The sequence below is a fragment of the Apodemus sylvaticus genome, chromosome 10 (assembly GCF_947179515.1).
Source record: "Apodemus sylvaticus chromosome 10, mApoSyl1.1, whole genome shotgun sequence".
Classification (NCBI taxonomy): Eukaryota; Metazoa; Chordata; class Mammalia; order Rodentia; family Muridae; genus Apodemus; species Apodemus sylvaticus.
In genome coordinates this window covers 14,912,871-14,930,688 of record NC_067481.1, presented here as the reverse complement: position 1 = coordinate 14,930,688, position 17,818 = coordinate 14,912,871, and the positions used below count along the sequence as shown (strand labels likewise).

The 17,818-nt window shown below is 44.1% G+C and overlaps 1 protein-coding gene across 1 annotated transcript in view; it reads right to left on the bottom strand.

Annotated features, from left to right (window-relative positions):
• The window catches only part of Prkca (protein kinase C alpha), a 396,501-nt gene that overhangs the window by 109,149 nt on the left and 269,534 nt on the right, over positions 1-17,818 (bottom strand). The window contains exons 4-5 of the mRNA XM_052194107.1: positions 10,458-10,569; positions 6,670-6,798 (exon numbers count right to left, since the gene is read on the bottom strand). Coding sequence (XP_052050067.1) covers positions 6,670-6,798; positions 10,458-10,569 — 241 coding nt within the window. The remainder of the gene's footprint in view (positions 1-6,669; positions 6,799-10,457; positions 10,570-17,818) is intronic.

The following is a 17,818-nucleotide window of genomic DNA, read 5'->3' as shown; positions in this document are numbered from 1 at the left end:
CATAGTCCAGTTGCATCTGGGGATAAGTGGCTCCTGGCTGGCACCCTCATTCTATGCCAACTCAAAAGACCAGATTCCTCAGTTGCCACCTTCTGTGTTCCCAATCTGGCTCCAAACCCCATAGGCAAGACTCTCTTTAACAGAAATGACCCCCCAACTGACAGCTTTGCCCTTAAACAAAGCAGCTTGGCTGAACGCCTTCCTGATGGCCTCCCAATGGTTAGTCTACAACTGCTTGACCTCAGTGAGGAACCTGCCCCCAGTGCAGCATCCCAATAAAGTACACACTAGTCCTGTGCTCCACCACCAGCACAGGCAGTGAGTCTGTGGTTACGGTGTATCCCAGGTGAGAAGACAGGCGTTCTGTGTGTTCACACATAACTGCCCACAACTAAAGGCTCCCTGTGTAAAGAAGAATGGAACTCAAAGCCTCCACCACATGGCTCCTACTGACTGTGGTGGTCACAGCCCAATCCTTTGAAAATGCAGAGAACAAGATGCCTTCCCAGTCTCTATACTTCTCTTTTGAAATCCTCTGTGCTTCCTGGATATGTCCTGCATGTCTGCCTAGAGAGCCATCCTTCATGGCTCTTCTGTCACTCCCTATATGAAGCTACCACCTTGCTGTATTTCAATTTCCTTGGAGATAAAAATCTTCATCTTGGAGAGAAGGTTATTAGGAGACAGGATGCTCAAAGGGGGAGGTGAGACCTTCCACCCTGCAAGGAAAGCTCAGTAGGCTTTGAAAGCAAACAATCCAGACTTCGGGAAGTTCCTGAAACTGACAAGACTCACGAGGCCTGTCCTTCTCCAAGCACAGATAACAGTAAAGACCTTCTAAGATTAGCCAAACTGCCTAAAAGAGGTTCAGACCAACCAAGCTTCTTTGGAGCCAACCCTAACTCTAACTCTGACTTTAACTGTAGACTGTATTGTTCAGTGAGCTCTAGGCTCACAGCTTTGATGAGCTGATGCCCCTGTGGTAGGCCCTGATGATGTCATTTAGTTTGAGTAATTTCTGTTCACATAAGTAACCCCTCTCTCATATTTCTATAAGTATACCCCAATAAAACTCACTGGTTCATCAAGTTCGATTTCAGTGGTATCTATACTTTGGTCTATTGTTGGTTCATTTTGTGGGTGAATATATGTTTGGGCACATATCACCTTGATTAGTGCCACATAATCCACCTACAGTTTTCTCGAGCAGTCAAGGCATCTTCCTCCAAGTTCCCACTGCACCTCAAGGGACCTAATGAGCCCTGACATTCCTTTGCATGCTGAAGTCCCCATGAACACTGCACACTCCATGTCACACCCTTTCTTGATAATCTGAGTGCCCCTGTTGAGATGCCACTATAGAATGCTGTTCTTTAGGCATGAAATGGACATTACCATCTTGTATCAGAGCAGTTGTGCTCATCTGCTAGAGAGCCTCATGAGAGCAGATCTGTTAACATCCCCTTGTAGAAAGAGTAGGGGTAGGGCCATGGGCCACAGGGCCCTCATGTGCGATTACAGCTACTCCCCCTCTCTCGTACTCCCATCTGCAGACTGACTATGTGATCTCATTTGGGACCTCAAAAATTGCAATAGCCAAATGTACCTGGTTTCTGAAGGTGCTCTGGGAGGAATGTTAACTGAAGCAGGGGTTTAACCCTTTCATCTCTTAGAAGGCTTTCAGTTACACAGGGCTGAGGCATCTCTGTGGTACAGCTCTTTAGGGCACCCACACTCCTGTTAAGTAAGCCCAGTAAACTCAATGACTCTTGAATCTGACTCTTGGTCAGATTGGCTCTTCTGGTCTGTCATTGGTCTGCTCTGTTTTGGGTGGATAGACATTGTCTACAACTAACTCCAGGAAGCGCCTCACGAGAGATGTTAGGAGAGCTGGAGTGTTACAGGAAGCTAAGGCTCATTGTTTGGATCCTGTATGAAACATACTGAGGAGGTGAGGGAACACACAGAGGGAGTGCTCTTAATCACACAACACGGCGGCCAGATGTGGTACTGGGGAAGAGACCCTGATTCTGAACACAGAGCTTAAAGTCCAAGAGGGACTTCAGACCATGTGTTGTAAGGAGTCTCAGACCTGGAGAAAGGTACCCCCATCACCTGCTGCCTGGGAACTCAATCTCCACACTATATTTACAAACCAAAGTATATGAGAAAATTAAACTCTTCTTCAGAATAATCTGTCTGTGGAAGACACATGTTCCTGAAACAGCTGGAAAGCAAGTGGTTATTTCTCTCCCATTTACTCACAACATTAAACTAAAAAACAGGCTTCTCATGAGGATTTCCTTTTATATCATTTCATACCAAATAAGAAAGCAATACAAGAATATAAGAAACCTTTTAAAATCTCCTCAGGGTGAGGTGGGGAACACAGTTCTGGTTTCCTCTAGCATCACTGCCCAAAGACAAAAACATAAAAATACATCAAGGAAGAGGAAGCCTTTCCCACAAACTCAGCACCAATCTAGAAAACTGAGCTCACTTCTGATTTCAAAGGTGGGTCTTTCCAACTCCCAGAGTGAAGAGCTCCCACTGGGAACTCCCAAGTTACTTTGGAAATTATTTTCAACCTGAGCAATTCCACATAGGTGAAATGGGGACTGAGCTAATCTAGCAATTATCAGGGCTGCCCAGGGGTTCGGTTTAAATGCATTTCCTCGGAAGTCACTTGCGTTTGGACACTGAGCGCCACTCACTGTGGTTTATTGCTCATATTTGCATTCTCATTAAAGCCATGCTAATTCCCACATCCTATTTAACCCTCCCCTCGAGCGAGCGAGCGAGCGAGCCAAGCGCTCTCCTCTCTACCTTTCAAATGCTCCCTCGCAGCAGTCTCCTTCATGGGGTCTTTTCTTTCCCAGTCCCCTCCACATCCTGAGCACCTCCCCGTAGTGTGCTATTTTTGAGACCACATAATTTGGTAGTTAATGACACTTGGAATTGGCTTGCTCTTTAATCCCTCCACGTGGTACTCTTTTTCTCCCCTGGCTTTAAGTCCCGCGTTTGGATTTTCAAGAGTGTCCTGGAGTGCTGAATGCAAGTTTGGAAAAATATTTGTGGGTTTATTATTTGTTCCAAAGGAGACTCTACTCAATAAGAGAAACCCAGGGAGGCTCAGAGACCAGGTGTTGAAAGGAAGAGCTCGGAATCTGGCCAACTCCATTACCTTCTACTTTGTAGCTTAGAGCAATTTCCTTCTCTCCAGCCCCTGACTCACCTTGAAGAGGAAGATAAGAAAGGTTACCTCCTTGGTGAGACTGCATGTGGAGTCAACAGACAATGAAAACAAGATACACAGTGCAAAGAAAGGCTAGGCACACCTAGGCATTAAAGAAGGGAGAGCAGATGTTGTCAACGTTTCCTCGGGACAAACTCAACCATCCAGCAAGCAAGAGGTACAGACAGAGCACCTGGCCCCAGAAGGAGCACTTTGCTTGGCATTCCTCTTGATACTTTAGATTGCCAAAAATGTGAGTTGGATGTCTTCTCGTTGACCCTGCCCAATGACCCTGCCCAATAACTGTGGCAGCACTTAGGAGGCAGAGGCAGGCAGAGTGAGTTGAAGGCCAGTCTGGGCTACATAGTGAGATCTTATCTCAAAACACCCAGAATGTTGGATGCAGTTTTATGGTGGTATGTTTGTCTAGCTTGTGGAAGGTCTGAGGTTTGCTTCCCAATACTGCCAAAATAATAAGACACAATTTCAAGATATGATTACTAATTAGTTATTTCCTTGAGTTTACCTTCTAAATTTAGGGTTGGATTTCCTTTATATAAATAACTATATCTTATTTTACTTTGGTTTGGTTTTATGGAGCCTTGTGGGTTTTCAGCAAGGACTCTCCCACTGAGAGATATCCAGTAACTATCTTAGAAATAGATTCTCATTCTTATTGGTACTATTAAGCAGTCAAAGTTCCAATTTTCAGGAACTAGCTATTTCATTTCCTTGTGCCTCAATTTCTTCATCTATAAATCAAGCTTTCTTCTTCTTCTTCTTCTTCTTCTTCTTCTTCTTCTTCTTCTTCTTCTTCTTCTTCTTCTTCTTCTTCTTCTTCTTCTTCTTGTTTTTTTTTGGTGTTTTGGATTTTGGTTTTTCAAGACAGGGTTTCTCTGTATAGCCCTGGTTGTCCTGGAACTCACTCTGTAGACCAGGCGCTGGCCTCGAACTCAGAAATCCGCCTGCCTCTGCCTCTCAGAGTGCTGGGATTAAAGGCGTGGGCCACCACTGCCTGGCTATAAATCAAGCCTACTCACAGGTTTAAATGAGACACAGAAAATGCTTAGGAAATAGCTCTTTTGGCCCTTTGATGGAATTACATGGAAAACTGTTACTGTAGAATCTTCCTAAAATATAAATGTATATAAAAGGAGTTTTAATGGAGTTTCCCTGTGATAGGGGCATACAACTTCAATTACAAATGATATACTACCAAACTTCTTTTTGAGTTGTTGGTCCTAGACCATGCCCAAACACCATAAACTATTTCAGTGTTTTTGGTTACCCTCCAGAACTTGGTGTTAAGACCCTTTTGCTGAAGATAGGGACACACTTGAGTGGTAGAACATGAAGGAATCTAGTTGGTACTAAACTAGATGTTTCACCCTATTTGGCTACTGTGCAAGGTGCTATGTGTGTTACTGGAGGAGAAGAGCAATCATCAGTGCCACCTAGCTGTGAACACTGCAAGCTACAGCAACCTGTCTGGCAAGAAGCTATGCCTACCAGTGTAATAGTGGCACAAATATCATGGGAGCAACCAAGTTATTTATTTATTTATTTATTTATTTATTTATTTATTTATTTATTTATATTTAAGGCTCATACCTGACACTGTCAATGAGACCCAGAATCTGAGACCATATAGAACTAAGGTGACATAGGAGAAAATGTACTACAATTATTCTGCTCAACAAACATAGCAATAAATGACTCCTAGTGACATATTACCAGACCTACAGATCAGTGCATTAGCCAACCCTCATCAGAGAAGAGTTTTCTTGTAGTAGATTGAGGTTAGCACAGGAACTCACAACTCTTGGCATACTTCTTTCCTGGGCAGAATGGTGACGTTGGTGACAGTATTGGCCCAATAGAAGGGAAGTATAGGTGAAAGCTACAAAATACCCTCCATGATGATATACCTACAATAACACCTCAAAATTCTTTGAGTTCCTTGCATTCTGATTGGGAAGGACAGTTCTGGGAAGAAAATATGATTATTTTTTCAAAGAAAGAAAGGAAGGAAGGAAGGGAGGGAGGAAGGAAGGAAGAAAAATCAACAACACCCTCTCTAAATTTTGAATGTTTCCCAAAATAAGCTTTCTTTAAACTCGTCTCACATGCTTTTTTTCTTAAATAGCACTTTCTTGTCTCTTTTTATTACATATTCTACTGTTTGTTTATTTTTATTTATAATATAGATATTTAATAGATATTAAATAATATCTATTTAATAGATTTAATAGATATTTAATTGACAAATTAATAGAAATTTATATTCTATATAAATATATTTATTTATATAGAATAAACAGTTTATTCTACTGTTTATGTTTATTACATATTCTACTATAGATGTTGTAGAAACATCATTATAGATATTTCTACAAATCTATAATGATGTTTGTAGGTAAACACCATTAAAGTTAGTCTTTCCAACACATAATGATAACTTAAAAGCCATAAATACAAATGGAAATATAAAACCTTTTCTGATGAAATGATTTAAAGACATTGTCAAAGACAAAGCTTACAAGCACTCCACCAGGAGCCCCAAGAGCAAAAGCGTAGACTGTTCTGAGATTTAAACCGTAAACCAGCATGGAGGATTGGGGCTCAGCCCAATGGCTAATTGCTTAACTAGTAAACATAGGTCTCAGATTCAGTCCCTAGCATGACAGAGGCTGGGACATGTCAAGACATACGATAGGTTCTGGGAAATCAAGATATCAGGGTAACTTTGTTGAGCATGTTGGTACGCTAGAAGTGGACCTGAAAGAACCAGAGGAAAATTCAGGCTGCGGCAGGACCCACACAGATACAGAGAGGATGCTATAGGCCATGGCAAGGGAATCTCCATGGCTTGACCATTTGTTGTGGATGCACATGGCAGGACAATTCGAGGCTGAGGGTTTGGATGCAAATGTTCTCCTCTTGTCTTCCCATGTAATAATTCTGCAGTGGGTACATTCCCTATCTCCTTGTGATTGTCTGGAAAACGAGGCTAATTATCAAGTATAGAGAGAATTAATATCATTTGTGAATTTCCTGACATCATCCTTAACACAGGAAGCATATGCAGCTGCCGTCACTACCTCTGACATGGATTTTCAGGTCACAACAACCCAAGGCCACTGAGTGTCTAGATCCTCCAGTTGTCTGTCTTTTCTGGCCTAGTTTTGGTCTTACCAACAGCATTTTGACCAGTGGCCTTCCTGTCCCAGGCATGGTGGGGAGGAAATGGTGACCATTGTCAGAGCACTCAGGTCTGCATGATGGTTTGGACTTTGTATGACAATTGAGTATTTGGAAATCCTGTGGACAGAGTGCACTCATAGGATGTAAATGCCTTGACAGGCACCACGTCACCCAGCCCAGATTCTCCTGCTTTCCTATCACAACAGTGATTCTCCTGGACGATGCCTTACCTGTGACGTGAAGCTTTTCATCAGTGACCTCGGCCTTCAGATAAATCCGCCCCCTCTTCTCCGTGTGATCCATTCCGCAGAGACTAGGGACGTTGATCACACACTGCTTGTGAACATTCATGTCGCAGGCTGTGAATCAAAAAGGCAAAGGGGTAAGGCTGGCCATATGGGCTCACATCACTGCCTCCGTGTTTCGGTGTCTGAGAAGTGGGGCTGATTCTTCCCTGATGTGATACTTTGCTATCATGTTTCTGGTGACATGAACTGTTAGCAGATGTCCCTTCCAGCACAGGCTTCCTCTGAGTGGCAATACTCTCAAAATATCTATCTCACATTTGTTCAGTCTTTTCTATAGCAAAAGAACCCAGGTTGTTCTTCTGTGACTGTTTCAAATATTTAACAAAATCTGCACAGGTGAATGTATACAGAGTTCAGACTAACTACTTAATAGTTCATGTGCACACAGGCATGCAACATGCAAATTTTTAACAGAGGATTCAATTCTCTGATGAGAATTCTTTCTGCCTTTCTGAGCTGGCCACCAAGAACATGACAATTTATGGGCTGAGTTTAGGAAATTCATAAAAATTTCTTTACCTCAAGTAACTCAGTATTTTTGAGAAGGTGTAAGTATGTTGCCTTATTTTTTTAAAGAAGGAATTTGTGTTTGATATTTTAAACCTGTCTTCAAATATTTAAATATTAATCCAAGTAAAACAAATACATGCCTGGCATAAGCCATTCCTTACCCTGACATTATGTAGGCGAGACAGGGGGAGGATAAAAAAAGATCAGTCTTATTTCCATAAACCAAAGCAACCCTGAGAAGAATCCCCAGGGCTGACTACAAACATGAGGCTGTGTAGGTGTGCTGGTTCCGCCCTCCTGGTACCTTGGGCTTTCTGGAATCCTCACCCACTCTCCCAGGGATGTTAACAGGACTAATCTGCTATATTCAAGGCAGAACCCGACTATTCCTTTCATTCTTAATGTTTAATCTGAACATGGAAGCCCACCTTCTTTTTGAAAAAAATCATAAATGAGACCTATTTGTTGCCACTAAATACTAAAGCCTGCTTCCCACATGTGGGTCCCCTCAGGTGTCTGTTCCCAAAGCTCCCTGTTCAAGATGCTGCATTGGCTGGGGCTTAGCAAGAAGGCTCTTTCAAAGTGGTGCTATTCACCTCCCTAGGGTTACCCAAGCCCTGTCTACCCTCGGGTACCTGGGCACAAGCTGAAGTTTGAGGACCTTGGAAAGAATATGGGTACCAAGGATAGTGTGGGGGTGTGAACACACACTGGGGTCACACTCAGGAGTGAACACACACTTGGGGAGTTCCTTTGCATACTCTGATCCCATTTCTCACCCTACAAACTAAAGGGTTGGTTGCCATAAGTGGTGTCTAGCGCTTTCCCCACCAAGAGGAACAACTGTGCACAGAGTACAGTGAGACAACAGACAAGGGCATGCACAGGGACTGCTGCATCTCTGCTAAGGTAGGGCTGGGATCCTGACGCCATCTGCTCATTCTCCTCCTTCCAGGAAGGAGCCACAGATGACCAAGTCCAAGGGGAAAAAAAAGAATTAAAAAACCCCACAAAAACAATGGCTTGGGTCAGGGGCTTTCAAAAGAGTTTATAAATGGAGTTGTTTTTTTCTTTCCCCAAATGAAATCTAAAGCAGAATCCTAGTATGTAAAACTAGATAGATGTTATAGCCAACAAATTAGTTAATAACTTCATATTTAGACCATTTATTTATTACAAAGACATTTAAGAGTAGCCAGGAAACAAACTCTGAAATGGATGGTTTGTGAGGCTAGTTAATGTCTGTCATGGTGGAAAGATCTCCCCAAAAGTTTATGTGCCAGAAATTTCACCCAATGTTGGGGAGGCCTTTGGGAGGTAGATAGTAGTACATGAGGTTGTGGGCGTGACTCTGAGGGGTTCCCGTGGTGGCACTGTGGCTTTATAAACAGAAGAGAACTCTCAGCTGGTCCCCCAGTCTTACTTTCCAGAGGAGGCCCCTGTTCTCATGTTCTCCTGTTGCAACAAGGCTACACTGCAGGATGGTGCTTTATCCTTGGACATCTCAGCCTCAAGAGCTCTGAGATGAAATAAATCTTTATTCTTCGTAAAGAACCCCATTTTAGGTACTTAGCTACAGCAGCAGCAGCCAGCAGCAGCAGCAGCAGCAATGACTAGAAACCATATCTGGCAGTTCATCTGTTTCTGCATTTTAATTAAAATTACTCGGCCCATAAAATCCCTGTTTCATCCGGAAGAGAGCATACACGTGGGGATGGGGTGGGAGAGCACACCTCCTGCCCCAGGCAGACTTCTCAGGAGAGGGTGTTGATTGGGGGAACTTGATGACAAGCTTTACCATTTGAGTGGGGGTGAGATATTAATGTCACAGAGTCTTGCTAACTGTGTCAGGGTTGACGTATATGCAACACATGCGAGTGTTTGTTTTTGCTCCATGTTTACAAATGATGTGAACATTTACTTATTGTGCTGCCCTGGCCACAGCAGACAGGTGGAGGTCAGAGGTCAATCTGTATGAATCTGTTCTTTCCTTCCGTCCATCACGTGGGTTCCAGAGACTGATGCCAGCTTGTCAATCTTGGAAGCAGGCATCATCACCCACTGGACCATCTCTCCAGCCCTGCTCCAAGTTTTAAAATAGCCAAAAATACATTTACAAATGTACTTAGGATTGCCATTTTTAGAGACACTGAAAAGGATGTGTTTGGAATCTGAGGGTTTCTGAAGCACAGAAGCGGCTGGCGTGGATGCTAAGGCCATTAACCTGCACGGCTAGGTAAGCTGAATGATCCCTGGCTCTGAGAGGCGCACAGCTCCACCACTCATATACTCTAACTTATGCACAACGCCCAGCTTACTCCACTCAGGATACAACGCTCGGTGGTTGATGCAGTTCTTAGGAAGGAGAACATGCTGGCGCTTTGCTAAGCTTTGTTAAGAACACAGGCTTGGTAGCTGCCTTTTCATGCCCTAAACATACACATTTTAATTTAAGCAACTAGCTAGGTAGATTTTTCACTAGAGGATTTAGCAAAACAGAAACTTTCTGAGGCTATGTTTTTCTCTCTTTGGTACTGGATAAGGATGCAAACATGACCAGGGAGGAGGATGGAAATGGCCTCCTGTCTCCCGTGTCACTGATCTCTGTGATGTCACACTAACTCAGCTGCTATAGATCCATCCGTTCATGGACGGGCAGGGTGAGTGAGCTCAAGATGCCACCTTGGCTTTCATGCTCACTTTAGCTTCAGTTTTATGGAGAAGCCTGCTGGATTTTTCCACAGTCCACCCACTAATTAGAGGCATAGGAAGATAATGACTGGTTTCTTAGCTTATTTTGAAGCCAACCAAATGTGGAATCTGGAGGTGGGGAATCTTCTGTGGGGTTTGACTAGCCTGCATTTTACAGGGATTGAAGATTTCTAACACACACACACACACACACACACACACACACACACACACACACACACACAGAGTATGTGTGACAGTACCAACTAAATTCATTTATAAACCCAACTCCCTTTAGGGGGATCATAGTTAGACAAGCAAGTAGTTATAGCAAACCAGAACCCAGAACCTGGAGAAGAGAGCAACCCCTCAGTCTCTGAGCCTTGTCTTTATCTGAACCTATTCTCTTTGGTGGTGAGCTGTTGTTGAGAAGTTTCTGAGACCTTGGCACTGAGCAAAGCCAGACATGAGCTGCAGAGCCTGGCCAACTACTGGAAAAGAAAACTTACTGTCACATTTCATCCCTTGGTGGATCAGTCCGTAGAGCAGGGACCCACAGTGATCACAGAAGGTAGGGCTTCCATACGTGTGGATTTTGAACTTGTGCTTGCTTCTCGGGTCCTGAAGGAAAAAGAACAGCATTCGTTTCAGGCATGAAAGGGCTATATTTTTTATTAAGGCAAGCTCATAACCTGTTTTCATTGCACAATTTGGTTAGTATTATATATGCATTGTTCCCTAGAGTCAGAGAAATGTCCGCACTATGTGTGTATGTTTTGACTATATCACATTTTTATGTAGCACTCATGTCCTCCCACCTGTAAGGTATATAATTTTACATAGTCAATGACAAAGTTTCCATGAATGTTGTCACTTGAAGCCTACCATCATCACAGTCTGGGAGGAGGCATGTTCAGTGTTTCAAAGGATTCCTGTCCTAGTACCCAGAGATACCCCAACACCTAGCAAGGCAAAGAAACAAAGACTCTTATATGAAGCAGCTAAGGTCTGGGTTCTTTTAGAAGTCTCTTGGCTTCCAGAACCCTGATAGGCCTTGGGGCCAGATCAACCCTGAGACTGACAGGACCTCTTGATTGTGCACTATCTCCAGAGTCTATGTATTTGTGTGGGAGAGACATCAGTGGTTTGAGGAAAACCTTAGACTCACTGAAGTAGCCCTTCCCCAAGTACAGATAGATGCAGGCTCATTGCTTTCTCTAGCAGACCATACAGAGTGCAAGGGTGCAATCAGAAATCTTTTCTAGATTCCTGTTCTTCAGTGCACAGATAAAGAGACAGAAACTATGTATATATATACACAGCATGCCATAGTGAGTCGGATTCTGGAGTCTCTGACTGGTTTTGGTACCTTTCAGAGGCATGGGTTTGGACAAATGGCTTGTTCTTCCTGTCTCATCTGCAAAAAGGGAAGTCAGCACCATCTAAGTTACAAGGTTATAACAAGTACAAAACAAGCCAACCTTTGTAAACCGGTTAACCCTAGTAGGAGACTGGGAGACTGTCTAGTGCAGGGTGAGTGTGCAGAGGACAGAGAAAGAAGGTGCTAGCTGCTGGTTCTAGTGGTAACAGCTTCTTCTTCTCCTCCTCCTCCTTCTTCTTTCTCCTACTCCCTTCTCCTTTCTCCTCCTCTTCCTCCTTCCCCTCCCTTCTTCCTTTTTCTTTTCATCTTCATTTTCCTCATGGTATCCACCCTCCTCTTCTTCTCTCTCCACTATGTAGCCTAGGCTGGTCTTGAACTTCCAACCCTCCTGTCTCAGTGCTTCTCAGCTCTGAAGTTTTGGGATTAAAGATGCATACCACCACACACAGCCCCCAGCTCCTTCAAGGAGAGGACTGAGTGAAAAGACCTTTGGGTGCTTATTGAACAACAAGCTAATGCCACAGTCATTATGCACATACAAGGTTCTTTCCTCACGAACTGCTTCTTCCTGAAGTGTGGCGTGAACAGCTGCTAGAGTGCAGAGAGCAAAGTGGGGGCGGAACAGAAGACAGGAGTTCCGTGATGTTAAACACTGGCTCTCCTGAAGGCACGTGTTGCTCACACATGAAGACATGAAGAAAGGCATGCCAGGCTTCTGACTTTCCAAGGCACCTGGGCACCCAAGGTCGAACAGGATTCCAAAGGCGAGTTTGGTTTTTGGTTGACTTTGAAACCCAGAATCTAAGCTAAAGATATCCCAAATGAATGATTATGATTACTTTTTAAAGGCATAGGTTGGAAAATTCTGGAATGGTTTAATCATACAGAAAAGTTTAAAGAAAAGCAAGCCAAACGCTCACAGAAGTATCCACTAGCTGTGGTAAAGGTGAACATGTCTCCTTGTTCCTCATTATAATATCTTCATTCTCATTTTACAGATGGTGATGACCACGCCCCTAGCTCCCAGATCTCCATGACTCACAGATGATGGAACTCGGATTTGATCCCAAATTCTTACTGTACACACTCTCCGATGTCTACCCAGCATGAAGAGCTGGTCCTTGCTCTCTCTTAAACCTCTAGAGCTAGCTGTGCCTCGGTTTTCTTGAGAGAGAGGTACAGATATACCAGCTCTTTTATAAATAAAATCTTCTCTCAAATGCAACCATGCTCACTTAGTGACAAGGTTTCTGTGGCTACAGTGGCAGAGTTGAACACTTGTGGCAGAGGTGGAATGGGCCAAAAAGTCAAACATATTTACTGCTTAACCTTGTAAGAAATATTTGCCAAGCCCAGCTTTAGGGCAACAGATTTCACATAACAGGGTATCAATTAGAGTGATTACAAATACTGTACCTAGATGTTCCCACAATCATGGACTCTGGAGAGGGGCCTCTTTCCTCTCCCCTTCTCCATTTTTCTCTCTCCTTCTTCCCTCCCTCCCATTCTTTTTGGATACAGAATATCACTATGTAGCCTAGCCTAGCCTCAGACCCTTTTGTTAGCTTGCTGAACAGTGGGATTGCAGGTATAAGCTACCTTGCTCTGTTCCAGTCTGTGTTTTAACAGTTTAGGAAAGATTATCCCAAAGTTAGAGGACTGGGAAACAGTGCTGTAGGAGGTCACTTCACAGACAACAGGGCCTCACAGCAGTAGCTGAATACATGTATTGATGTCCAGTGATACTGTTTTCTCTTAAAATTCATTCATTCTTTCATTCATTTATTTAAATATGCATATGTATGCATGCGCATGCACATGGGTGCCCGTGTATGCCACCTTGCACATGTGAAGGTCCGTGGATTCTTTCTGAGAGTCGATTCTCTCCTTCTACCATGTGATTTCCAGGGATCAAATTTTGGTCCTCAGGTATAGAAGCAAAAACCTTACCCATGAAGCCATCTCGTTGGCTCATGATTAACAATACTTTGAAACAACCCACTGTCTGCCCTTCTAAAGGCCCCTCTTCAGGTTATAAAATATCTCACGTCCTTGTGGGATTACTTCCCCTAGATAGTAATGGCTGTGAAGATGGAGCAAAGAGCAGCTGATCCGTTACTCTGCCGTCTGAAACCCATGTTAACAGTGAAGGTTGTTCCCTACAATGTGGAGGGCAAAGAAGATGCTGGGGGGAAAGGAAGCAGCCAGGTTCCCCGCAGAGATACGGTATCAACAACTGGCAGCAAATGAAGAGTGGCAGCTAGCTGCAGAGCCTCCGGTGGATGCACAGGGCAGTCAGCGCTGGGGAGCTGACTGTCACACACATCTTTATTGATGTGGCATGAGGGCAATGGGCCTCCATTTCAGGAAAGCCTAAGTCTTCCTCATCTGACACCCATATGGCATCTCCAGGCTCTCCCTGCTGGGAGACGTGGAAAGACAGGAAGCCATGGCTTCTACTTCTTGTATGTGTGTCTGGAGAGCTACCAAGTCCCAGAACCTTTCACTACCAAAAGTGTGTGTGTGCCCCTCGATTTTATTTATAACCTTTGATGGCCATATGTGCTCATATGTGCTCAATCGCATATGAACATAAGCAGAGGGTTTGCAACCTGATAAGAGCTGGAAAAATATAAGGAGCTGTTATTGTTTTAGCCACAGAAATGAACTTCATGAAGCCCAAGGCTTCTTTAAACCACTTCAATGGCATGGGCTGTAATGGAAACACCCAGTGGTCTGGGTGATCCCAGCCTTGCCTGGGGGTCAGAATGGAGGCTGGGGGGGGGGAGGACTGTCTCTTCAGTTCGGCTTCCAGCACATTGTCTGTAGCCCTCCAGGAAGTTCCTTGGCAGTCAGTCACCCCCATGTGGTAAATTTGAAACCTCTTGGTGGTCCAGATTAGCTCATGCATGGTCCCAGCTTAAATGTCAAGATGATGCTATTGCCTGCAGAGAAGGATGAAGCGGAGACATGGAAACTCCTCCAATGTAATGCATGGCGCCAGGTCTGACAGGAGAAACAGTGCGATTCACCATGTTTCACAGAAAGCCACTGGAGTAGGAACGTGCCCAGGCTAGGAACGTGCCCAGGCTAGGAACATGCCAGAGCCACTGAGGAGCAGAGTGTTGGCCTTCTCTGGGCCTCAGTTTTCTGAATCTGAATCCTGGACCATGGAGATGGGGATAGGGTTTAAATGAGACCTCACAGAGCCCTGGGCTTGCCGGGAGTGCCCCGTGCCACTGAGGGCGGAGAAGGAAGGGAGCAAAGTGGGGAGGTGAGGCTGCTGCTAAGATTAACATTGGAAACAACTGTACTAAATGGTTCCTTCAATTCCATCTCGATATTTAGAGAAAGAAAACACCAACAAAACCCTTTTTATTTTGAAATCATTTAAGAACTCACAAGAATTTGCAAAACGAGTACAGCCTGTTCCTCTCTGCTCTTCATCCGGCGTTCCCAGAGAGAGCATCTTACATAACCGCAGCACGAGGTGCTGCTGCAGCCCTGCCACCAGCTGACTTGCAGGCATCCTGGGGTCCCTCGGTTTTCTGTGCATGGTTATAACAAAGGGGCCTGCATTGTACAGCCTATGCATTGAATGCACAGTGGGCTGCGGAGTGATACAGTCCAGTGTGCTCAGCACACAGCAGGAGTTCAAGAGGAACCTGTCTGTGAGATCTGTGACTGACGGGTCTCACGGGAAGGGGCTGAGCAGGGTGACTCCAAAGATCTACCCAGAAGTAGAAGTGGAAAGTTCCTCTCTAAGTAAACACGCATGTCCTGACCTCTGTGGCCAATTCTTCACGGAGTCATTTCAAATGTCTGGTTGACCGAGGGCTCAGCCGGGTGTGTAGCCGGCCTGGGTCACGGGGACACTGAAAGGCTGTGGGCCTTCCAGGTGGAGAGTCACCAGCTACAGTGGGAACTGAAGCCCGAGTGTGTTTATGTGGAAGTGTTGCTGGTCCTTGGGTCCCGAACAGCATTGGGGCTCTCTCTCTGTGTCACACTCGTAATCCCTGGTGGCAGTACCTGGTGGCAATACCTAGTGTGCTTCACTTAGGTCTTTGCCCATGATGGCTTCTACCTCCCATGGCCACAAGAATTCTGTCTGTTGTACCTAATTCAGGGTTAGTAAAGAAGAACACTGTTTTCTTTCAGAGGACACACACACACACACACTAACCAAACAGTCTGAAGCAAAGGAAAGAGCTCTGAACCAACATTACTAAATTAGCAACTGATAGAACCAAGATAGACTATTAAGATTTAAGTATAAACGTTATCTCTGAGCTCCCCAGGGAACAGGTTGAGAAGGCACAAGAATCAGAGGAGGACTCTCTGGGATTGCAAAGCTGAGTCCCCAAATCTTCCCAGTGCATCTCTAGTTGTCTCTGACATGGTAGGTACGCTTATACTCTACACAGCAAGGCAATTACATCTTTACAGAACTATGCTTTTATCATACTCTGCTTGAAGGTTCTAGAGAAAACTGCCCATGGGTAACATGTGGTAAGCTTGGTCATAGCACGCAAAGTAGGGTCTGCTTTAGAGTTAGCCCTTCTAACCAGGTTAGCAGTCTTTCCCTTTAGTAAGGCATATGTAAATGCTCCTTTTAACTTTTGGAGAGAGCCTCTGTTTGAGGGGAGTATAAAACCCTCTGTCCTGTAGATGCTGTCCTGGCCTGTTGTCAAGTTCTAACAGACTATACAAATGCTCCACTCAGAAGCTTCTGCTGTATATGTGGCTTTGGAGAAAACAGAGGCTTTGTCTACAGGGTCTCTCATAGGCACAAATGAAATCTCACTAGTGAATTTAAATCTGGATTTATTTCCAAAAACAACCAATGGGGGTGGTGGTGGGGCAAGTTCAATCATAGCATCTGCTAGCCTGTATCTTATCTCTTAGTTCTAAATATAGTAACTTGATCAGCTTTCCCTGGAAAACTATGTCAACATTCCAATCAAGATGTTTCCAAGACTTCCTCCTTTCGACTATTCCTCCTCCTCCTCCTCCACCATCATCATTATCATCATCATCATCATCATCATCATCATCATCATCTGAATTTGGTTAAAAACAAGTCCTTAGATCTGCACTGCATAGATTTTGATGCCGATGGAGCTTTGGACTCCCTAGATTCTTCCTTGCTGAACTCTATGTACTGAAGGCAATGTATTCTAGGCGAGTTTGCAGTCTATCTTTAAGGATGGAGAGTGGTCCAGCCATGGTCAGAGTATAGCCTCTGGATGATCCCTGAGCTGAAGGAGGCAGGCAGCTGGTAAGTAAGGATGGAGATGAGGATGGGTCCACATGAACAGATGCTTCACAGGTCCTTTTTATCTGATAACTAAGGAAGGCAAGCTTTGGCTGGTGTGTGTGTGTGTGTGTGTGTGTGTGTTCCCATCCTACATTTTCTACCCAAATCTGAATTCCTCCCACATGAGCCTTGGAGGTTTCTCCGAGGACCTAAATGCCTGTCCTTGAAAGCCTCAGGGTCAGGCTTTCTGGGTCCCCGGGCAAGGCTGTTTTTAATCCAGTGGAGTTCTGGGGCGCGACTTCCTTGTGCAGCTCCTCCAAGATGCTTCCTCTAAATACCAAGGAAAATTCCCTGCTCTTACCATCTGATGCGTTCTCATGAATCATACTTGGAAGCCAGGCTTGGGTCTAAATGTCACCCACATGCTGACTACACAAGCAACACTGAATACTCTGCTCCAAGGGTAAAGCTGGCATCATTATTGTAATCTAAAATTTCTTAGGACATTTCTGTTTTTAACTCTATGAAACAAAAAGAAAGAAAGAGAAAGAAAGAAAGAAAGAAAGAAAGAAAGAGAAAGAAAGAAAGAGAAAGAAAGAAAGAAAGAAAGAGGAAGAAAGGAAGGAAGGAGGAAAGGAAGAAAGGAAGGTATTAAAAATGTTTTATTGGCAAAAACTGTAGGTATTACCAAAGCTAGAGTGACTTTCTATAACAAGGCCATTGCTGTAATTGTTACATTGTGTCTCACCTATAAGAAGGGCTTGGCCCACAGCTTTTCTCGGAGGCTACACCAGTCTAGATGCCCAGGCTTTGGAATGCTCAGTGCTGGCCAGGGGAGAGGCTCAGGGGTCAAGTTCTTGCCTAGTTGCATTAAAGCCTTGTGTTCCATGTCTCCAATCATATAAAACTGGAAACAATCTCAGCATGCCAGGAGATCAGAAGTTAACTTCACCAATACACCAGCCTGGGAAACATGAGACTTTGTTGTGCACAAAAGTAAACAAAAACTAAATGAAACCAAAGGGAAACTTTGTCTTTGACCAGGCTGGTCTTGCTGTAGACACGACCTATTTAAGAAAGAACCCATTTCTGGTGTCAGGAATTCATTTTGCTTCTGTGAAGTAGCCACATTTTATTCTGATGAACAGTGATCATCTTCTTTAGAACAAATTTTAAAGTCTTTTTGGATTTATTTTTATGTTTATGAGTATTTTTCCTGCATGTATATGTCA